General features: G+C 36.2%; 1 protein-coding gene and 1 pseudogene across 1 annotated transcript in view; one reads left to right on the forward strand and one right to left on the reverse strand.

Moving 5' to 3' along the window:
- CNTNAP2 (contactin associated protein 2) overlaps nt 1-25456 on the reverse strand; it is a 1613390-nt gene that overhangs the window by 614450 nt on the left and 973484 nt on the right. Inside the window, exon 11 of the mRNA XM_039861152.1 lies at nt 308-414. Within this exon, the coding sequence (XP_039717086.1) occupies nt 308-414 (107 nt within the window). The remainder of the gene's footprint in view (nt 1-307; nt 415-25456) is intronic.
- Nucleotides 21473-21591, forward strand: LOC120601556 (uncharacterized; annotated as a pseudogene).

A 25456-nucleotide genomic window follows, 5' to 3' on the forward strand; every position in this document is an offset into this window, starting at 1 on the left:
AATTTTCCAAACAATCTATCCAGACAGACACAGCTTAGACAGAGTCAAATCTAAGACCAGCGTTCTAATTTCAACTACATGTTTACAAACACTGGAAATGTTGGTCCTTCTTTTTGAGTCATTAGGCATGAAAGAATATATTTTGACAAATAGAATTCTACTCTGGAGAAAAAACAACAAATCTGGGTTCCTCAGAATCAAGTGATTTAGTGTGTGGATTATGCAGGTTGCTGAGCTTTAAAGCATAGCTGAAGACCTGGGATTCTCATGCAGTTACAAGTTTAAAGTGAGATGAATTGGCACTCACAGTTGTGGCAGGTGGCCCCACTGTATCCCGTCTCATCACAAGTGCATTTGAAGCTGTCCCACGTTTGCGAGCACTTCCCACCATGCTCACAGTGATTGGGCACACATCTGTCAGAGAAAGAGACAAAGAGAAATAAACCAACAAACAAATGAGATTTATGAGTGGCCAAATTCCAAGCTGTCTGGGCAATATATCATTTCAATGCCAGGTTGCCTTACCAAGGCAATTAATCCTTGTTAGTTTGAGCAGATTAATATGATTCATAATGGAAGGTGCCAAGCGCACAAAAGATGATGTATCACAGGCCTGTAGTTTCTCATTTTTGAGTAAACAGTAGAAATTAACAAACGGTTGAGAGATTTGCATATCACAGATTCATTTTGTTTTTCTTTTGCACAAAAACAAAGACACTAGCTAAATTTCCTCCTGGTGAGAGATGGAAGAGTAGCCATCTTGTTTCCTGTTCTACTCTTTATCAAGACCAAAACCAAGTCAGAAAGGGGTAACAGTGAGTTTCTCACAGCAATTTGAGTTTTTGAAATAATGTCATGGCAACAGCAATGAGAATATACTAGTCTTATAAGAAAGGATTTCTAAGTCTTCCTTACTCTTTCCCCTATGCAAAGCTGGCTAATAAAAGCCGTCTACTTAAAAAGGCAGCAAGCATAACATAGAGAGAAAAATACAGGTTTTGTGTTCAAATTTTTCTCTATTTACAAGATGGCCAATTATGACTATGCAATTTAACTTTTCTGAATCACAATTTCTCATTTGAAAAATAGAGTCAATACCTAACTTATAAGCAGTTCAAAGGTTCAGAGATAATGTTCATAAACTAGATAATTACTAGTCAAGAAATACAGGACCTATAAATGGGAGCTATGGATATCTGGACTATAGCTTCTGGGGCACAATCTTATAGCTTACCTGTACCCCAGCAATAGTGAAGCTGAAATCTTTTTAGGAACACTCCTGTTTCAATAGCACAAACTCCTTCCTTTCTCCTGGTCCTACTTCCTTATCCGTCTCAACAATTCCTCTCTCCGACTTCCCCACAGACTGGTTCTTTATAACCCTGGTTAAGATGCTCATAGATAACAAAGGTATTCATTGTTCTATATCAGCACTCACAGAGAGTTCTGGATTTTAATAGAAAACTCTGTCAAATAGAAAAGTCCACTCAGAATAAAGAAAGAGAATCAATAATAGTGAGTCATGGGTAATGAACTGATGGAGAGCCACCCTGCATGGAACTCCTAATCATAATGCCCTGGTAGCTTCCTGCTGTAAAAATGATGACACTGGGCTCAGAGATGGCATTCTCCAGCCCCTGTTCTAACTGACCGCCAGCCACGCCTAAAACTACAGTAGCAGGGTACAGGCCAGTTAGGCACGGAATCTCCGAGTCTTACATCGAAATGTTCTTCCTCTCCAAGTCTTTGCGAACCTTTAGTCGTGTAACAAACATGTATTGAGCACTGGCTGTGTGTAGCACTGTGAGAAATAGAAGAATAAAATTCTATTCACTGCCTTTCAAGAGCTTATGGTCTAGGAAAGTAAATACACTGTGTACACCAAAACTATACTGTAAGGTGGACATGAAAAGTGGCACCCATGCCCAGACAAACAGTGCACTATGGAGTTGCACTTAAGGGACTATATGTAGATTGGGGGCATAATAACATGCTTTTAGATTGAGTCTCAATGAATGGGCAGAATTATAAGAGAAGAAAATAAGAGAAAGAGCATTATTGGGGGAAAATACAACATACGCGAATGCGTGATATTGGATTATCATGAGAGGGGATTTAATTAATCAATTAATTAATTAATTAATTTCAACTTAAAACTCTTCGATTTTTAAAATTTGTATGATAAATTTGATGTTACGACTTGTAAATTTGAGATGTATAGCATGTTGATACATTTATATACTGTAATATGACTGTCATTAAAGCAATTTTTATCACATTACATCATTATAGTACAGTATTATTGACTATGTTCATTATGCTGTGCATTAGCTCTCTATGGCTTATTTACTATTCATTACAAGTCTATATCTCTAAACACCATCAATCTTACCCCACATCTTCCATCCCTTGGTAAGCATTTCTCTCTTAAGATCTATTAGTTTTTGCTTAATACATTTTAGTGCTCGAATACTGAGAGCATATATATTTATGATTGTTATATATTTTTGATATATTGACCTATTTATCATTATATAATGACCTTCTTTGTCTCATATTACCATTTTTGGCTGGAAGTCTATTTTATCTGGTGTAAGTATCACTATACCCGCTTTCTTTCAGTTACCATTTGCTTGGAATATAATATTCTACCCCTTCACTTTGAGGTTATGTCTGTCTTTGGAGCTGACGTGCATCTCCTGAAGGCAGCATGTGGTCATGTCTTCTTTCTTAATCCACCTATCCACTCTGTGTCTTTTTGACTGGTGAGTTCAATCATTTACATTTACGGTGATTATTAATATAAGAGGACTAACTACTGCCCTTTTATCTTTTGTTTTCTATTTGTTTTTTATCTCCATTGTTTACTTTTTCCTGCATTTCTACCATTTTAAGTTGGTGGTTTCCTATCATGACTTTCTAGTTCCTCCCTTTTTATGTTTTGTCTTTACTCTAGATTTTTGTTTGGTAGTTACCATGAGGTTTATATAAAATGTTTCATAAAAGTCTTTTTTTCCTGCTGTTAGCAACTTATTTCCTTTGCCTATACAGGTTCCATCATTTTCCTAATCCTCTTTTATATTTTGTGGTAACAAATTATCCTTCTTTTATGCTGCAAGTTCATCACCAAATTGTAGTAGCTATAATTATTTTAATGCTTTTTTCCTTTAATCTTTATGTTATATTTAAGTGTTTTACACCTTATTCTAAAATAGTTATAATTTCCTTATTCTGTCTTTCACCTTACTCAAAGTTTTGGATACTTTCATCTTTTTGTTCCAGATAGGAGAACTCCTTTTCAATATATACTGTAAGGCAGGTCTAGTGGTGTGAACTTTCTCAGCTTTTGTTTGTCTGGAAAAACCTTTACTTCTCCTTCATATATGAAGGATAATTTTGTTGGATAGAGTATTCATGGCTGGAAATTTCTGTCTTTCAATACTTTGAATACAATATTCCACTGTCTCTTGTCCTATAGAGTTTCCGAGAAATCTGCTGATTGCTTCCTACTGAGACTTCCTTTGTAGGTTACTCCCCGCCTCCCCGTCCCCCTTTGCCCCGGCTACCTTCAAGATTCTTTGATTGATTTTTTATGGTTCCATTATAATGTGACTTAGAAAGGGTCTTTTTGCATTGAAATGGCAATAGCTTTGTGGTCTTGAATGTCTAGTTCTTCTTTCAGGTTTGAGAAGTTCTCAGGTATCATTTCCCTCAGTAACCCCGATACCCCTTTTCTCCTCTTCTCTTTTTGGTATACCCATTATTCATTCTTATGTTCGCTCTTCTAATGGAGTCTGATAGCTCTCCTAAGTTTTTTCACTCTCTAAAATTCTTAGTTCTCTCTCTTTTTCTTCCTGAATAGTTTCTAGATTCTCATCTTCCTGATCACTTATTTTCTCTTCCATCTGATCAGCATGCTTACCAATGTTTTCTAATGCCTTCTTCATCTCATTTATTGAGTCTTCAGTTCCAGAATTTCTGTTAGGTTCTTGTTTTTGAATTTCAGTCTCTAGTAAAATAATCCTTCTGTTCATTAATTTTGAATTGCCTTTCCAAGTTTTCTTGTAGTTTGTTGAATTGTTTTTCACCACAGCTATTTTGAATTCTTCATCAGATCCCAATCTTCTGTAACTCTGAGTTTGTTTGTTAGAGAAATGTTATTTTACTTTTGTGATACCATAGCACCCTGATTTTTCACCGTTTGATGAGATGTGCTTCTGCCAGGGCATCTGAAGTAGCAGATGCTTTTCTTATTTCGGTGAAGCTTTGTTCACTTTGATTTTAACAGTTCGATAAGTTGGTAATTAGAGGTTTTTCTTTTATTTTCTAGCAGGTGGAGCTATATCACACATTTTTATTTCTCTTCCATGAGCTCCCTCATGGCCGTGTTTGGAAGCACACACTTTCCACCCTCCACTCCCTCTGCCAGAGGGGTCTCCGGTGCTGACATCACTGCCAAGGTTGCCTGGGTTGTGGGCACCACTGCCAAGGAGGCCAGGGTTGTGGTGTCCATCACTGCTCCCCTAGTCCCACCACTTCCATAAGGTCCAATCTAACCACCTTCAGATATAAAGATGTATGGATTTCTTGGGCATCCCAGCATTGCCATGCAGGGGATCCTTTGTTGGACTGTGGATGTCCTACTGGCTGTAACATAAAGAGGAGAGACAAGGAGAACCGTCCACGCCACCCTGATGCTGACATTGCTCCTCTAACACCACATTTAATAGGCGCTTGGTGTTGGTGCCATCAAGGCTACAAAGACAGTCCTTCTCCAAACACTTTATGACCTAGGTGGAGGTGGGGGCAAGATTCATGCAGAATACCACACCAAGCAGGATGCAATGACTCACTAAAGAGATACAAAATGCTGTAGAAATTTGGATACTGGAGTAGTTATGGATAAAATATAAATAAGGGGTTAATAAAGTTTAGAGCATTTCATCCAGGTATTAAGAGAGGAGTGGCATTTTTATAAAATGTTGAAGATTGTTCCCAGCAGGGTACATGAGAAGCAATGACAAGGGGGTAGAACTGTGAGTAGTGGGTGGTCCTAGTTGTTCAGGTCCAGTGCCATAACCACTACCCACTACAGGGGCATAGACATGGGCCACAGCACAAGGTATTTATATTCAGCAGCTTTGATTCTCCAGGTCATGGAAGGAAGTAATGGGACAGACACCCCAAAATTATTTGAAAGTAAAAAAAAAAATCCTTCATACTTAATTTTGGAATAGAGTACATATATGCCTTTGTGTGGAATAGTTACTTCCTAAATTGCTATGGGGTAATATTAGCTCAGGCTAATAGTGAAAATAATTTACATCAGCTCATTATATCAATTAATTCTGGAGAAGGAGTGCAGAAGTGTACTGAGTTGCAAAGGAAAATCAGCTTGGAATCTAATGATGCTCTAAATAACGCACAAAGCAGAAAACCCACAGTTCAGTGAAAAAAAAAAAGTACTTACACACACGAGAAGCATATACGTAGCAAGGGAGATTAACTGAATACTTCCAAAATTCAGTGTTAAAAATTTCTTTAAAAGTGATCTTTTATTTAAATGAGATTTTAATATTTATTATTTCTTATATGTTACATTTTTAAAAATAACATTGTCCTTATGTTGATTACTGGGATTTTAATTCTTAATGGTGAGAAATGTTTTATTTCCTAACCAACATGAATCATCAAATGTAATTTCAAACCCAAATATTTTATCACTATATTCAAAAAAATGTTAGGACCAGTTACCAAGGAAAATACAGAATAGCCTAGCTTCCCCCTTCCTAATTATTTATTTTTCCTCCTGTACTCCCACAGAACCATCTATATATGTCTAATATATTATTACCACATTGTTTAGTAATTATTTGAGCATCTGTGTCTTCTGAATTGTGAGACTGCAGTTAGGGATTTTATTTTATGATTCCTACTGTGACAAGGTGCCTAGTCCTCTCTCAGTCAATGCCTACTGATGGACTGACTGAAGGAACAGATAAACCCAGTCCTAAAAAGTTATGTCAAGGAACTAAAGTAATTTCAGAGGAAATCTCTCTTTTTACTCTAAGAAATATGGATTATTTTTATGTATATTTTTAAGTCTTAAATCCAGACCCATGCTTTACTAAACTAATTATTTTAGTAAGTCCCAGGAAATGTATAATTTGTTTCATAGCATGTCCTAGCTTGAAAGTTTCATTCACATAATAATTCACAAACTGTCTCTATTGTTGCTACTTGAGAACTACTTGACCTAGATCAGGAACATATGGAGAAGTTGGCAGGTGCCATTTGTTGTGATCGAAGGGCTCCAGAAGAAGTGATGCATCAAATTAACTCTGTTCCCAGTTCACCCTGGCATCTGAGACCCTGTCAGCTGAAATCATCCTTTCGGTGGTGGCAATGCTTTCCAAGATGCTTTAGAATCGGAATGCGTTTCTTAAAAATGAAATGTATTTGTATCCCAATACATAAAACCAACAAAAGCTGTATTTTGAAAGGTCAAATGTATAATAATTAAATTAGAATTGATCGGTGTGGCCACAGTGGCCATTTGGGTGAATTCGACAACTCTACTCTGGGTTAGAAATGAGAGTTGCAGTTTTATTTTGCCCAGAGTATCTCTTTTATTTCTATACTTGATTTTAATTGCAAAACATTGAGAAACTGTGTTTAGATATAAGAAACTGCAAATAATACCAGATTTATTTGTTTGTAGCAGCCCACTTTGCAGTCTACAGATACTTAATTAAATAGAAGAGAAAAAAAAAGATTTCAAATTAAAAAATGCTAATCTGACAACATAACTGAATGTATTTGTAGTCTTCAAAGCATTCTGAAGGTGTTTTATTTTTTTCTTTAGTGTTTAAAAGTTAAAACAGTTTTAAATAAAAGCCAAATTACATCTTTCTGTTGTCTTTAAGACTACATTTGGATCCACAGAACCCAGTAGAAAAACCACAGAGCCTCAGCACCATGACTTCAGAAATATGCTCACACAATATCAAATAATTACTAATGCTGGAGTGTTTATCAGAATGGCTTCCTGTTGCCAATATCCTGAGCTACTGCTACACAAAAGTAGTGGTTCTCAACATTTTATGTGCATAGGAACCACCTGAAAATCTTGTTAAAATGAAGATTCTGAATCTTTCAGTCTGAGACGGAGTTTGAGATCTTGTGATTCTAACAAGCTCCCCAGTGATGCTCATGCAGGTGGTTAGAAGTTTGAATGACAAGGCTCTAGAGCATTCCAGTTCTTTAGGGTCTCAAAGAACAGGGACTCCAAGAGGAGGCAGAGCCCAAAAAGAGAGTGCACAGAAGGGAGACAGCATGTAGAAGGGGTATTTTGAATTTATTAAGCCATTTCTCCTAAGTTTGTACTTTTTTTTCATGGGTCCTCCTACCATTTCTATATGATTCATTCTGAGTGACAATGCAATAATCGAATATCATTTAGTAGGTTCAACATTTCAGAACCTGACTATAGACCTCAAAAAATTCATAGAAAGTGATCACTGAATATAAAGCTGTTTCATTTCACCTTAAAATCTAGTTCTGTATTCTCGATTTCAGAGCGAGCTGAAATTTCCCACATTCTTAGTTCTTATACATAGGCCAGTCTTAAGATATTTAAGTTTGTTTTTAGATTAGTACAAATTTGATACCTGGACATTAAATATGCCTTGTTTTTAACTTTAAAGAGGGAAATTTTTAGGTTACTTATAGGTTATTTTGTGAACTATTAGAAAATTACTTAAAGTGATTTATAAATTATCATCCCAGCATAAATTACCTCCTAAATTTGTGATTTCTCCTTTATCTAACCTTACAATTTTATTTCTATTTATCAAGAAAAGAAATTCACTTAGAGAGTTTGGTTTCTTAAATGCTATTTTTCATACTCTTTGCCCTCAGATCTAGTTCCACAATCATGGTGGAGTTTCCTTCTGCATTACATTCCATACTGACGTCAACAATGTTTCAGTACTTTTATTCTCACACTAATCAGATTAAAATTTTCATTGGGGACATAGTCTCCATGGAGTGTACATCATTACCTTCTATTTCTTTTGCTCACACTGAAATTATATAGAGAAGTAGTCAAAATTCCAGAAGCTAATTTAGTCTTTCATTTCTACATAACTTAATGTTACAGTTGTACAACCGGAAAAGCTAATATTATTTCAATGATGCTCCTTCAACAAGCATTTATTTAAGGAAACATTTAAATGCAAAGATATTGACTATATCTCCTACATTATGCTCAAATTTTCCATTAAAAATAATCAAACATCTTTGGTCCACATCCACACAATTGTACATTTCTACACTAACCGTATCAATCACTCATTTCAGTCTTACAATACAAACCTTAAAAACATTTCTATTACAGTAAACCTGAGTTTATCTTATTTTGTTAATTTACTTTTACTTTATCATTTTACAATGCATTCCCCATCGTTTTATGAATAAAATATCTTTTAAGAGATTACAGGTTCATAGGAGAAGGACCTGTGAGATCTTTAGTTCTTTCCTCCTTTTCCACCTCCAACTGCCTCTAACCTACCTTAGTAATAGTTCTTCCTCGTCAGTTGCCGCTCCAGTCAAGATGCTCTAAAACCCCTTTGATTGATGACTGGATAAAGAAGCTGTGGTATATCTATACATGGAATATTACTCAGCCATAAGAAAGGATGAAATACTGCCATTTGTGACAACACGGATGGATCTAGAAATTTTCATGCTAAGTGAAATAAGTCAGACTGAAAAGTTGAGAACCATGTGATTTCCCTTATATCTAGGATATAAAACTGAAAGGAACAAATGAACAAGGCAAACGAACAGACTCATAAACACAGACTACAGTTTAGTGGTTACCAGAGAGGGAAGGGGGGCGGGGGGAGGTAAATAAGAGTAAAGGGGGTCAAATATATGCTGATGGAAGGAAATTTAACTTTGGGTGGTGAAAACACAATGCGCACACATATGACATATTATTGAATTGTACACTTGAAACTTGTATAATATTTTTTAACCAATGTCACCTCAATAAATTTAATAAAAAAATAAAAAGTAAAAATAATAAAATAAAGCACCATAGGTAGAAAAAAAAAAGACACTCTAAAACCAACTCCGGAGAAACAACAAAGGAAGTGAAATCCTCAAGACATTGTTATTTATTTGTGAAAATGTAATGAGCAGGTCAGGTCCTTCTATATGTCTAATATTAAATATACTGGTACAGAATTAAGATAACATACCATTGTTGTATGAGTATACTGAGGTTTTATGGAAAAGTTAATCTTTGAAAGGAAGTATAGATTTAGGTTAGCCTGGGAGGAGGAAGAACACCTTTCTACATGGAGGGAAAGCAAGGGCCTGCACCAGGATGAGTAAGTGCAGATGTGGTTGTGGAATAGTGAACTGTTGAGTCTGGCTGGAGCAGAAAGCCTGCATTCAGGAGTGAGGACAGTAGCAGAGAGTCGTGGATACCTACCCAACAGCCCTTTCTCCTTTCTTTTCCTATCGTCACCCTGAATTTGCTCAGGTATCTTCTCTCTTTCGTGTGGCCATGTACTTTTGGAAGGGAAACTATCCTAGTCTCCAAGTAACAAAAAAGTAAAGAATGTGGATTCTTAATGAAGTCATAAACCTGTTGCACATTGTTCCTCTAAATCTATAATCCCCTTCTTCTATGACATAATAGAATGTATGCCTTCATGTAGAGCCAATGAGGTGAAGACAACATTTTCTAGGCTCCTTTAATTTGGTGGTCCTATGGCTAAGTTCAAGGCAGTGAAAGAATACAATGTCTTAAAGGGAAGGAAGCACATGCACTATTCTTGCTTTCTGCCCCTTCCGACTTCCTTCCTGAAATAAACCTATGATGGTGAGACCTGGAGCAGGTCTCAGAACACAAGAGACAAAGGAAAATTATGAAGAGTCTCGGTTCTGAATAACATACCAGCTCTGGGGCACCTACCCAAATGTTTTTGTGAGAGAGAAATACATTTCTGTATGGTTTAAACTGCTATTTTGAGTCTCTGTTACAGGAGCAAATAGATTCTAACCAATACCGACCTTCAGTTCATCTACCCTGATGCTGACCTACATCTAGCCTTCCTATTATAATACAATACATTTGGTGGTTGCTGTTGTTTAAGTAATTATGTGCTCTTGCATTACTTGCAACTGAAAACAGCCAAACAGATATTAAATGTATGAACCTAGGTTGCATTCAGATCATAGAGAATGTTGATTATTAAGTTAGGGATTTTCCTGGAGAATACAGCCTTGTGTATTCATTCAATTTATATTTATTTAGCGCTCAGTGTGTATAATAAACTGTGCTGTTTGGTTAACCTTTCTTATCAAGAAGTTTCTGGGAGATTGTGTGATGATGTGTAGTCCAAACAGTCCTCAAGAGATTCTGAATTGTGTCCACAGACAAAATAAAGCCAGACTATCAGATAAATGCACAATGGAGCTGTATTATTTGATTCTTAATAAAATGATTTTAATTAACTGTGGGATATAGAACATTTTTTCCCAACCACGAGAGACATTGGAGACTCTTAAACACTAAATTACTGAAAAAAATTTTTCTTCAGATATTAAACTAGTAATAATATGCAGAACAGACTAGAGAAGGAAAAACTAAAGGCAAGAAGATTGACTAAATATCTGTTTTAATGATCCAAGTAGGAGATCATAAAAATTTGAAGTAGAATGAGACTGAGGTCAGAGTATTAATTATGTTGGTTCTCTCCCTGAGAGAGAGGGAGATAGGGAGGGAGGGAGGAAGGGAGGAAGGAAAGACATACAGAAAGAAAAGAAAAGAATCTTCTGTCTGCTCCTCTAAAAATCACTCTTGATTTTTCTTCATTCTCCTTCGGCCCCATGAAGTAGATCACACTGAGAAAATAAACCCTCTGGCTTCTCATTGGCTCTCGCCAATGGGTTGCCACGGCAGGAGACGGGAAGGAGAGAGAAGCTTCAGGTAAGAGTATTGATGACTCTGGTCCTCAAATTGTGAGGTAGCCTCAGCCTTGCTATGTCCTATTGACGGTCACATCTCCCTAGTCTGCCTTATGTTACACTATACTTCTGAGTCCTGGACTCTCTCCTTCCCCCTCCCCTTGGCTCCAGGAGTGGTACTAGCTCTGTGGCTGCTAGCCTAGGGTTGTTCCTGCATTATCCCTTGTAGTTTCCTATAACTATAGTGCTTATAATTAATTTGTTTGTAAATAAGCTTTGAATTATTTTAAGTTGATCAGTTCCTTCCTCCTGGGACTCTGATACAAATAGAGAGAAAAAATAGATAAATGTGCATACACACATACACATAAAGATAGACATAAGTATTCTTCCATGTGAATATTTCTAAAATAAATATATTAGCTACTATAACAGTGGTTTCCTTGAAGAAATCCCTTTGAAGATAAGATGAAGTGGAGAAAGCTTCCATTTCACTATATGTCCTCGTATATTATTAAAAAGATTTAAATCGTAAGCACTCATTATTTTCTCTGTTACAACAAATTAATTAAAAAAACGAAATAAGGAAGGTAGTTTGGACCATCCACAGAACAGCATAAGCTTCCAGGATTCTACCACCACAGGAAAGGACCATATCGTATGCACGTGCTCTGTATTCTGTCTCCCTGGGCTTTTTCAAAGACATAACCATTGAGTCTCTACTTTCTCTAGCATCATCAACTTGTTCCTCTCTTGAACCATTCCTCTCAATATACAGTCATTCATCTCACCTAAAACAAATAAACAAAACTCACCTTTTGACTCCACACCCCCTTCCAGTTCCTGACTGGATTTATGTCTTTCTCTGATCCGTTTCACAAACTTCTTTAAAGATTTGGTTAAGCGAGCTCTTCCCACTTCCGGCAGCGCCAATCTAAGACCCACGTCCACCTGTCCACAAAATCTCCTTGTGTCAAAGGCATGCGCCATTCCCATTTATTTGTCCAGCCTGTGAACAAACCGGACCTCCCTCTCCTCGGTGCCCGTTGGCGGCCAAACTGTGTTGGCGGTCCCGGGGCTCAGTTCTCGGTTCTCTCCGAGGGGGCTCCGAGCTCACACCCCTGGTTCACGCTTCCACGGAGAGGTCCACACACGCCCACCTGGACGAGTCCGAGGCCTCACAAAGGCAACACGACCAAACACACCACCTGATGATGCTCCCTCACTCTCTCGCTCCCCTGTTCGTCCCCGCATCAGTTAATGGCACCGCCACGGATCTGGTCGCTCACATCAGAGAATTGAGTTTTGCTTCCTATCTTTCTTCCTGTCGTTGTTCCGCGTCTCTACCACCCCCGCTCACCCGCCCATGGCTTTCCCCCTGGATGACAGTTTCCTTAGTGGGTCGCCCTCTCCATTCTTGCCTTGCTCTGATTCACTCTAACAAAATGCCAGCATGATCTTTAACATCGTGTCACTGTACTGTTAAACCCTCTGAAGGATTCTCATTTCACTCGGGGAAAACGCGAGCTCCTGCGCGGCCTGCTCTGCCTGATTCTCCACGGCCACCTCGCCTCGCCTCCTCTCCTCTCACCGTGCTCTAGAGACCTGACCCGCTTTTGTTCCCCCAGTGGCTCACACTTCTTCCTTAGAGCCTTTACACATGTGCTCCCTTTTGCGAATTATCTGTTCTATTTCTTTCAAATCTAACATATAAACATAATACCATTATACAATAAGTGAAACTGTCTGACCAAAGGCTTTACATAATTTTCACTCCTACTAGAATGCTATTTCATTTCTAGATGGAAAAAAAACCACACACATCTAACGTAAGCCCTTTAATCTGAAAAATTGGCGAAGCCTTTAAATATTGACATAACTATTAAAATAGTCCAAACAGGAGGAAACACACTAGTTAAAGATAGTATACTGACAAATTAATGGATCACAAAAAATACCAAAAAGATAAAATAGTTAATATAAGAATAACATCCCCTAAATTTACAGATTTCTTTTATTAAAGAAAGGAATAGTATGAGAAACTTTTATAGGATACTATAAAATTGTATTTTCATTCGATTAGGATGATTAAATATTTTAAAGGAAGTTATATTATTAATAAAACTATCATGAAAACAATAGTTAAATTATTTTACAATTTATGCTTCCAAAGGCATCCAAGCCATTCTCATATTTTAAAGTAACTGATGTAAACTAAACAAATTAGAAAAATTTGCACGAAAAATTACACTATATGAAGTGCTCTTTTTTTAACTGGTTCACCACTTCTTACAATCCTGAAATCAAACTGAAAACATCCCCTTAGATAGGCATCATTGCATTCTGGTCTCCCAAATATTCACTAATAAAGAACATTTAAAATGTCCTATTTTCAGTGTGATCAGGTTTAAAAAGTATAACACATGTTGAAACCAGTATTCTAAAAAATGGAGACACACAAATGGCTCCCAATGGCCTACATAGAATACATTAAATTAAAGAAAATATATTCTCCTCAGGTAGAAATACAGAATTAATAGATCTTTGTTTTCTAGATATCTTGATGGCAATGTTTTCACGTAAGCTACACATAGACACATAAACACAGTAGATATGGTTAATTTTTTTAAAAATGCCCATTCGAAGTTGACCTTGTATCCAGGGGATGTAATAAGCTTTACCCCTCCTCTCCCCCAAAATAATAAAATAGCAATCAGTAAGAAATTGAACCAGAGAAGAGATGCCATTATTACATAATGTGTTCAGTTACGACTCCCTGGACTTTGGAACACAGAATGCCTGGGCTTTCCTAAGACATGCAGACATTAGGTCCAAGGCTTTGAAAACCAGAACTGACCCTGTCCAACCAGAGGATCTGATACATTTTAAAATGTAACAGCCAAAAAGATTAGAGCCCACTCAAACACTGGTAACAAATCCACCGCTTTACACTCGAGTTGAGCAATTTGCATACCATGTAGACAATGTTTTAAATTTTTTAAAAAGTCAGCAGTCTAGAAATGAACTCAAACATCCCTATAAGAATGAACTATTCAGGCATAGATAATCTTAGGAGAGACTACTATCACCACTATAATTTTAAAAAACTGTAGATAGAAGAAAAACCTCAAATAAAATACATATTAGGCGAGAGTGATTATAATTAAGCCCCTTTCCCATGCAGATTGTTTACACAGCCTGAGATATGTAATGTTATACCCACTTCCACTGTATTGTTGAAGATTCTTAAATTTTTGTTCCAAACCTGAAGTCAACCTTTTAAGATCATGATGACATGAAGTTATCATTGTGTATGTGTGTGTGTGTGTTTTGCTGATTTTTTAAAGTTTTTTTTTTTTTCATTCAAAAAATCATATCTGTTTACTTCTGGGTTAAAAGAAAATTCAAACCACTGAAAGAGAATGGTAAAATTTTATGGCTAGAAATAATCACGGACTTCCTTGTTTAATCTCTTATTTTATAGATGAAAGAATTAAAAACTGAAAATTCAATGAAATTAAATAGGATCCAAGGTCGTCACAGTGCATATTTATGGCAGTTAGGACTTGGGCACAGATATCTGTCTAGTACTTTTAAAACACTACATAGTTGTCATAAGTTACAATGGAGGGTCATAGTTGCAAACTAGAAATCTTTAGGAAGCACATAATAGACAGATAAATAATTCTTACTTCCCCATAAACAAATAAACAAAACATGTATTTATTGTCTGAAAAACAATTTGAATGCCTTTTGTCTGGGCACATTTTCTCTAATATCTGGCTCTCTTACTTTCCTTTTTTTTAATGCTGGGTCCAAATAGGTATATCGTGTTTATGCAAATTTTTAGTATTTGAACAAAAAAGAAATTAAAATGAATATTTCTGACATTATTTTTATAGCTGTTTCCAAACAAATAGTGTCGTAAGCGATTTAAACAATTGCTGCTGCTACACTTTTGTTATTATCCTCACTGTTTATTTTTTTCTGGAAAACATGCTAGCTCTTTGAAGGCAGTGTTTGTTGTGAATTAAGCTGGTTACAAATCTCTCTATCAGAGGCAGTTTGTGACAGATATTGTTTGCAAAAAGGCTATAGATTTTGGCTCTCAAAGGAGTAACAAAAAGAGAGCTATGCTAACAGAGATAGAGGATTTGAAAATGTCTGAGGGAAAGCAGGCCATTATCCTTTACAAGGCCAGAGGATAATGGATTAACAGTCTCGCCACATACAGTTCTGTTTTATCCCATAATTATTTTACTGTAACTCAACCAGATTCTAAATTTCTTTAGGTCAGTTATCTCTGAAAGACCTGGGTCAGCATCTGAGACATTGTAGGTCCCCGATAAGTGCATGGTGATGAATTACTGAATCGAGGAGAACAGTATGAGACGTTTTAGCACAAATGGAATCAAAGAACTTACAGGTTGTAAATAGTTAAAAAAAAAAAAAAATCTGTTCCGAACATTTCCTTCGGAGGTGCATATAATTATAGCCAATACACTAAAAGCTTTCTAAAGGTCTCACAGCTTGTTATTGCCAGTGACAGAATTCTCAGATTAATATCCTTAATTTCTGTTTTCTAGTGTTCACACTTGTTTCTTTTTATGTTTAAAAAAAGAAGATTCCAGTGCACAAATCTAATTTCATAAATGTCAATAAATTTTGGGAGGTGGTTTGCATGTTAGTTCTTTCATCACAGTCTAATATCTTGTTTTAGTAAAGACTGAACATAACCCATTTAACGATGTGTCAATTCAAAAAAAATCTTACCATTTCTTTTGACTTTCAATATATGCTCACTATTGTTACTTCTTCTCTTGGTATGTTTATTAGAAGACAGTCTCCAGTTGATTACCCACCATTATCACTATTTATGTTAACACTTGGATAAGAAAGAGCATAGAAATAAATCATCTCAAATTTATTCTCATTTAAGGACTTTAACTTGTTTATAGAAATCCTGGGTAGCATGGTGTACAACGACTATTTCATTAATTGGATTTTCTTCCAAGATAAACTGCTAAAGACTGTCCTATTTGTCTTTGTATGGAATTGAATATACTGTTATCTTTAGGACTGTATTTGAGAATTTCCATTTTAACCAAAAAATGAAATTGCAGTATAAGAAAATGGATTAACATTATCAGGGGTTGGAAATAAAATGCTTTCCAGAGAAGATGTCTTTAAGGTTCACTGAAAAAAATAACTGATGAGAAGCAGGCAACACTTTATACCTTGTTTATAATTGGGAGGAATACTTATTAAGCACCTACCCTGTTCCCTGCAGTATATGAAGCACTGGGGATTCTGAGGGGATGTGGTGTTGCTGTGGAGGCACGGACAGAATTCTGTGGGAGGATACATGGTGGTTATGTACAGGATGCTACGGCGGGGTGGGGTGACTAGTCATTAAAGCTCTTTGGACATGGTGCCTGAGCTGTTTGCAGGAAGGTAAGAGCTAAGAATCTAAGAAGGTACCCCAAGACATGAGGACAGCCTGGGCAAGGACAGCTATGATGGCTTTTAACAGCTTGGTGAATTGAGCATGTAAGGAATCTATCATTGCTAGACCTTCAAGAGCAAAACTGGAAGAGGCGAGAGTTACTTAAATTATTTTTTTATCTGATTAATAATGGCATTAATGTTAGACAGATGTTATGCTGTTCACATTTCTAGAAGTTAACTCTATATCCACTTATATGCTGCTATTTCCTAATTAGGCATTCGATCTCTAATTCTAGTTTTAAGAAATGGAGACTTCACCAAAGATTTGACAGTAAGGTTATACTGTAATCTCTGTTCTATCACAGCTATTACAAAGTGATATATAACATTGTAAATTATACTGAACTAGTTATTTTACTACTCTTCAGTTCACTAGAAACAGAAAAAAATATATCTAGTAAGTCAAAAAACAAGTCATTCACTAATGATGACTGTTCAATTTATAGATTTGGAGCCAGTAGAACCCTCGCTTAACATTTAAGATTACAGGGTGAAGAGGTGAAAATCATGGAGACATTTACAGTTTTTTCCAAACTAAGGATAATTAAATTTCAGAATCGTCCAAAGCTGGGCCATTTTCAATAAAATAATTCATCTAAAATGGAAATAATTTTAAAGAAGGTAATAACAATAAAAATCTGTTTTATTAACAGGCACTCAATTTTATAAATGGTCGTGAAATGATTTGGCATGCTTAATTTTAATTGCAAACAGCTCATTTCTGCTGATTTATCATCTTACTTAAAAGTGGTATGATTGCCCTATAGAAAAACTGATAGGCTATAATTTGCTTCTGGTTAGAGGTTCTTGCTTCTACTTTTATTCTAAGTTATTGTGGCATTATCATTTACGTAAAACAGTTGAATCTTTCTCAGTGTTCCAGATAATTAATGAACTGTAGGTTTTTAGGGACTTATCCCTCAGCAGGAAAAATGTAATCCCAAGCCTAATTGCTCAAGTCCAAATTTGGGTTTATCACTGAGCATTTCATTTTTCAGTGTTGATTGTTTTTGTTTTACAACGGCAAAGCAGATCTCACTTATAAACATTTCCTTTTCAAGTGGAATGACAAGTTTCCACTGAATATATCTACATTAAAAAGCAAGTGAAATCTTTAGCGTTTCCCTTCTGTGTACATCTGGAATTCATTTTTGACTTGTCATGATTGATGTTAACTCAAGATATATACCACCATAATAGAAATCCATCCCCACACCCTGCAAAAAGCCCACCAAAATTCTGCTCCATAGAAATAAGTCAATGGATTTAGCCGAGCAATTGAATGTGTAGAAAACAAAAATTTCTGCTGGACTGACCTAACGAGACACAGAAACATGAGGTCAATCCTCAGTTCCAGAGCCCTGGTCCAGCCAGTTGCATGGACAGATCTACCAGGTAAGATCTTATGGTCAGTTCCAATAAAAGCCTTCCAAATAACCCGTTTTCTCTTAAGTGAAACTCAGGAAATGAAAAACTGCAAAAACAAAAAGGAGGAATATGAGAATCACAAGTACAGTGGTTCTTTTCCGATGGGACGAATGTGCCCCAGGTACATTCAAAGCCCACTTTCAAAATGATTAACTTCAAAATTAACGTTGTTTGAAGGGAAAATTTAAGCTGAGCTTTAAAGCAAACCGAAACAGCAAGAGTAAGCAGGCTTTCCAAAGCCCTACTTGCGTTTTGGGCACAATCTTCCTAAGAACCAACTTCACTCTCCACCATTCACAGTCTTCTGTTGGGTTTTCTCCCTTTCTCTTCCCTTCCCATTCTGCTGAAACACAAAACCCTCATATTGCTCTCTGCACATGCCACACTTGCCCCTACTTCCCAAATGAAAAAAAAAAAATGCTTGGAAATTATTATCTGAAATGATGTAAGGAGTTTTCTGTTCCCTTCCATTACATCTTTAAATCTGTTTTTGTTTAATTCTATATGGCCTATTGGTTTCTGTATGTTAGAGTTATATCCTGCTATCTTCCTGAATTATCTCTTTGTATCTAGTAGTTATTCCATTGATTTCTCCCAGTTTTTCAGATAAATAATCATATCATCTGCAAATAGAGGTAGTTTGATGCCTTTCTTTTCAAGTCGTATGCATCTAATTGCTTTCTTTGTTATGTATCTCCCACATAATGGTAAGTCATAGTAAAAATAGTGGGTGGCGTTATCTTGTTCCAGTGGGAATGTCTCCAACGCTGTTCTCGTGACAGATGCTGGCTGAATGCTGGCTTTCGGAGATATAGATATTACAGATATAGATATACACATAAAATCATGTTAAAGAAGTGTTCATCAATTCCTTTGTAACAGAGCTTATTTATTTATTTTTAAGAACTAGTATTGAATTTTGTCAAATTCAATTTCAACATCCCCCAAAATGGTCACATTGTTTTTCTTATGGGCTTTATTAATATAATGATTCATGTCATCAGACTTCCTAATACTGAATCACCTTGCATTCCTGGAATGATCCTCACTTGGTCATGATGTAATATTAATTTGAATGTGCTGTTGAATTCTGTTCATTATATTTTATTTAAGATTTTTGCATTGATATTCATAGGTGAGAGCAGTCTGAGTTTTTGTTTTTTCCTTTTGTTTTGGTAAAATCTTTGTGAGACTTGTCATTGTTGAAATTACTTCATAAAACAAATTTAAAAGTTCCTCTACTGCTGTGCTCTGAGATACTTTAAATCGAGCTTTTCTTTTTTACCCATAACATTATGCAAGCTTCTGAAGAGCTATTTAAATTGATTTAAACTGAGATGATGAGGCCAGAAATGTACATGTATGTCTTAGAGACAGTAAGTAGCATGAGTTTTCAAAACTGAGTGATCTGAAAACGGTGAATTCTGGCACTGCTAATTTATTGCCTGTGTAACTTGAGCAAATTATTTATTTTTTTAAAAGTCTTTGATTACTCACTATTAAATGGGAGTTCTAACACCTGATAAATTTATAGTGATAATTTTACTTCTGTTCTACTAGTGCATACATAGATACTGAAGTTACTTTTGTGTATCTCTGCTGATTCCAGTTTCAGGGTTATTCAATTTATAAAAGGTTGAAGAGAGATTAAGGGACAAAAATGAAAATACATGGAATAGAAAATACATGGAATAGAACCAAGTGATATTAAGTTCCTTCCACTTTTAGAACATGCTGAGCACTTAGTATCAATGGAATGGATGATCAGAAAGTCAAAGTTGAGAATAGGTATACCTTCCTATCACAGGAAGGCACTTCCTGAGATTGTCAGAACCGCACAAAAGGCCACTTTCCACAGGGCGGGCAGTCAACTCTTGCACACCAAAAATAAGATTAAAGACCATGATCCCGTCAGATGAGGGATGGGTTTCTCAAGTGGGATTTTAAAATACAGATCCTCCACAATGAGCACTGGCAGACCCAGCGTTATTAAAGGTCGTCAGGATGTTTTCTTAAAGTTGCAGTGTTGGCAGCTTTATCATGAGCTCTGACCCTTCCGACGCAACTGCTGCAGGACTTTTATTAAAATCCTGTTCACTTCGCTCCTGTCAGAAAAGAAAGGCTAAGGCTTCTTGAAGGTTAATGGGCTCTGGGAGAAACCTTCTTTTAGCCATTCTGGGGTTTGGTTTATAAACCATCCAATGCACTCCTGATGAAGCAGCACCAATCCTGCTTAGATTTTAAATCCTTAAATTAAATTTAGTTGTGTTCTTAAAGTTAGAAAGCAACTATTTTAACTGTTGGGGAGCGGTCTTGGCAAAATTAATATATTTGTGATTTTGTTCAAATACAAAACTACATTTTGAATGTATGTCCTATATTATAATTCTAAAACAAAGCAGTAACAATTACAAAATACTCTATAATTCAATAGAAGAGATGAAAACCTTGTGTAAATAACGTCATTTCAAAAAATGAGAGGAATGCGTAGCTCTGGCTAAACATATACTTCACTTAAACTAAGAATTTTACAGAAAATCCAAGACTTAAATAAACCCTGAAAAATCACCGAAGAAAATTAATTCCATCTGAATTAGAAATATATAGTATGGGACAATATTTTAACAAGTATAAAACTAAGGTAAGATTAAACAGAGAGTCAGTGCTTAGCACATGCAAGCAGGGAACACATATTGAATTAATATATGAAAGAACACAGCAAAACCAAATATATTCTTAGGTGATATAAAATCATATAAGTCTGATTTAAGGGCAAAATGCTTTGAGTTGCAGAATTTTTTAAAATTTATTTTTGCTCTGGTGTTATAAGTCAGTTCCCTTAAATAACAAATGAGAGACAATGATGCATCTCAGGTTCCTATTTCCTAAATTAACATGACTTTTGACTTTCCTACTATATATATATGCGCAGAAAAAATACATTTAAGAAATTCATAATTAAAAAAGAATAATTTAGTCTTCATTCCACCTCTCATTTTAAAACACTTTGAAAGGTTTTTTATAGTTCTTTAATTCTCAGAATTATTCTCTCGATTCTAGATATTATCACTGAGAATCAAACAATTATTTTCAGGCTCGATTATACTAATAATATTGGACAAGTCACTTAAATAATTTGAATCTAGGTTTATACTTTCATAAAATGAATACAGGACTTAATTCGCATGGTTAGCTGTGAAAATCAAAAGTGGCAACTTATGGAATTGTTGAGTGCTTCCTATGAACCAAACCTTGCATTGTTCCAGGAATATGAAATGGAGGAGACTGGTTCTTGCCTCAAGATTACTTCCTAATCGGGAGTATAGATAAGCAAAGTGACAGCTACAAGAGACTGAGAATAGTGTCCCATCTGAGAGTCCACTTTATTCTCCCAGGAGATGTAAGAGCTACTAGGCAAGCCAGGATGACGACAGTTCTTCCTGGGGTATGGGAAATGGGAAGGTATTACTGTTTGGATAGTTAACAGTGAGAAGTTTCCCAGGAAAACATCGTGTTGGAGTGACAACTATACGACCTAAAGAAACTCTGTCCTGTCTATGGCCGTGTTACCCTGAATGAGCCCGATCCCATCTGATCTTGGAAACTAAGCAGGGTCGGGCCTGGTTAGTACTTGGATGGGAGACCACCTAGGAAAACCAGGTGTTGTAGGCATAAAAAATTTAAAAAAAATTTAAGGGATTGTCAGCTGACAAGGTCCTTGCAATCTGTGAGGTCAACCAAGGGTTGCCTCGCCTAAAAAAAAAAGAAAAGAGAAGAAAAAAAAGGAAAAAAAAAGAAATTCTGTCCTGCTAGGATAATCATGACAGGCAAGTGACTGAGCACAAGACAAAAGACAGGCTGGCTGCAGGTTGCCAACAAGGACCACGCTGGCAGATGTGCAAGAGCTGACACTGGCCACTAGATGAGAACAGCACTCCCAGACGTCCTGAGGGTCAAGGAAAGCATGAGATATCTCCCAGTTACACTTCTGTATTTTACATTCACATTTATCTTTGAAAGAAATATGCTCAATTCAGATAGACCAGAAATGTCTACAGCATTTTACACCTTGCAAAGATTTCCTCTTGCAGATAATGTAGATAGCCAGAGAAGATATTTTCACATTTGATGCAATCCTTTCAGTAGGTATATGAGTATTTCACACATTAAATAATTTGTCTTGCTTGTCCATTAGGATTCTGTGTTAGGCAAAAACCAAAGGAATACTCCTTTTAGAGAAAAATCTGGTTCATTAACTTCCTATAGCATTGTAAAATATTAGTATTCTCATGATTTAGCACTATTTGCAAAAGGCTGCTTAGGGCCCTTTGCTACTTAAATAAGTATATTACTATGGCTTAGTATATCTAAAAACCATATAAATGATAATAGAAGAAATTAACGCAACAAATTCCAATAAAAAGAGTTACCTAGTATAGCAGAAGCAATGCAGATTATGTAGACATATGCAGAGCTAAATTCTAAATTAAATTTTAAGAAATAATTTAGCTTTATATTTGTTGCTAGTAAAGTTTTTGTAAATATAATTTTCAGGTGTTATCCTCGATTGTAATTTCATGACATTTCTCCCCTGTCCCTATTATTTTATTATTTGTGTATGTGTATGTATATGACCTAAAGTATCAAGATATTTCCTCTGTCATTAAACATTTTATATTTATCATCTTAGACATTGTTTAAGAGAAGACCGGGAAACAAAATAATTGTCAACTGACTGTTGCATATTTGTTCAGTATTTCTAGTAAGGACTGATTATCTGATATTAATGGGGAGTACACAGGTAAATATAATTGGCTTGTTTTCACATAGGATTGATTAACGCTTATGAAGAACCCAACCCCTAAGTAAGAACGCCCTAGATTTTCATGCAGACAATCTAGAAAAATAACTGTTAAATTTTGAAAAAGCAAATTTGTCTAGATATAAATTTTAAATTTAGTTTGGAACTCTCAACTGATTCCAACCTGGCAATCTGGAGATAATTGTTCTTGAACATTATGTTTAAAAAATAAAAATTAGAAAAATGAAAAAAGATATGTGCAACTTTAAAACAGGGAAGAAGAGAAAATAGAAATACTGCATATCACATCTCATTTGCAGGTCACTGGCATTAATTTAATTTTAAAACAGTTGCAGTATTGAATTCTAGTGCCATTTAATAGCAAAGGGTATTTAATTAAATCAACCACATTATTAATTGCTACCTTCTCATTTTTTAAGAGCTATGCATAATTCATAGACAAACTGAGAAAACCTTCTTTAAAAATTATTTTTTATGGTAAAAGCACTATCATATTTGACTATTGCGAAACAGTTTTCTAGTTATGTTTCTCTTGGTACTCGTCCTATTTATAATTTCTATAATATTTCATTAACATATGTTACCTTTAAATATGTATTTTACAATGAATATATATTAGAATATTAGAAAAAGAGAAAATATAAAGAAACAAAAATTGCCCTAAATCCTACCACCTTGAATATATTCACTCTAAACATTTTGGCGTATTTTTTTACTCTTTTTTTCTGAGTAATTTCATAAATACATATTCTATATACACACATTTGTGTTTATGATATAGACTGAATGTCTGCATGCCCCCCAAATCACGCTATGTTGAAATCCTAACCACCAAGGTGATGGTATTAGGAAGTGGGGCTTTTGGGAGGTGATTAGGTCATTAATCTGGAGCCCTGATGTATGGGATTTATTGTCTTTATAAAAGAGACCGCACAGAGCTAGCTGGCCTCTTCCACCATGTGAGTTTACAAAGAAAAGAGAGCCAACTAGGAAACCGGCCCTCACCAGACACCAAACCTGCTGGTGGTCTGACCATGGACTTCACAGCCTCCAGAACTGTGAGAAATTTCTGTTGTTCAGAAACCATGGTACTTTGTTATAGCAGCTCTAATGGACTGTGACAGTATTAACTGGTCTATTCATAGGTGGAAGAGTACGTGTGTGAAAATATGCAACTACAAATTATCTACACATCGCTCGCGAAAACTCTTCTGGAATCTATCCTCTTGTCTATCTCCTGGCTCCACCGTGGCTGAAGTGACAAGCACCTCTTGTTGGGTCCTTAGCTAAACCTCTGTACTTGAATCTACTGTTCACGTAGAAACCACAGCTATTTTTAAAAATAAAAACCTGATTGTACTACTTGTACTACTTCCTTGCTTAAATTTCTTTTTGTTGACTCTACTGCAATTAGGATGAAGTGGGAAGTCTTAGCGTGACCTATGCGGCTCTGCCAGTGCTGGCCCCTGCTGCGTCCTCAGCCCTGAGCCACCCCTCTCTCCTTGATCCTTCCTCTCTAATCACACTGACCTTGCTTCTCTCGCCAAACGCGGACAAGTTCTTTCACTCTCACACGCTTCTTTTTTTTATGTAGAAGGCACAAGATTTATCTTATACTGCAATTAATATCTAGCCAAAAGAGAACTTTTAAAATTTTGCCCATAGCCAATCTTGTCCTCACCAGGAGTCCCCACTAGCTGGTGTGCATGATAAGCATTCAACTAAATAATCACTACACATTAAAGCTTAGTCTGATTCAATAATTTAAATAGTCTCTTGAGGTAATGTTCAGGTGCTCTGGGGAAAAATATCTTCTCTCATTATCTCAATGTGAGGAAGATACGAGATTACATTTCCCAGCGTGCATGTGCCAACATTCCAATATTCACGGCTGTAAACAGCCGCAGACCTGCGCGTGGCTCTCAGGTCTCCGACTTCTTAAACATCTGTCTGCTGCTGGCCCCGTCGCTGATGGCACGGGCCAGTCAAATGCTGGTACTTAAGGCCCTAGAAAACCACCGAACATTTAGTAAGGTGTTCAGGGACACTCTTAAACCGCAGGACTCTCTCACTGAGAAGCAGGAAGAGAGGACACGAGATGAAGCACCGTGCTGCATCGCCTCTGCCTGGACTTCTCTCCTACATTTGCTTCACCCCTAGGTCTTGGATTCTTGCCCAGTAAGTCTCCTTTCCTTGTTGGGGTGGAGTTTTTTGAAAAACATTTACTGTTAAATCATCTATGTAGAGCTGCCCCACTCAGAGAGAACCTATAATGTAATTTTAATAACCCAACAAGTAAAATGTAGTGGTTTTAACTCTACTCTGAGCAACTAAGGGGAATGATGCCAGTAAATATAAAATTAGAGGTAAAGAAATAAGTCAAGAGATTTCTAAAGCAAACAAAATCCTTCTCAAACAAAACATGAGGGAATATATTATAAGATTTGGAATTCTCTAGCCATTTTATTAGATAGTTTTACTGATTTCCATTTTTTGAGGGTAACTGTTTATAGAACATTATTTTAAATCCATGCCAAGGCCCTGGCAACCTGCTTTATCCTGTGTTGGGCTCCGTTGTATTGATCTTTTATGCTCTCAAACTGCCACTGGCTTCGGCCAGTTGCTGCACTGCCTTTCTCTGTTGGGAAAGCGATAAGGTTAATGATTGCTGTGTTTTCCTAACCATGCTCCTAATCTAGTAATCCTGCCCTTTGC

The sequence above is a fragment of the Pteropus medius genome, unplaced genomic scaffold (assembly GCF_902729225.1).
Source record: "Pteropus medius unplaced genomic scaffold, Ma_sr-lr_union100, whole genome shotgun sequence".
Classification (NCBI taxonomy): domain Eukaryota; kingdom Metazoa; phylum Chordata; class Mammalia; order Chiroptera; family Pteropodidae; genus Pteropus; species Pteropus medius.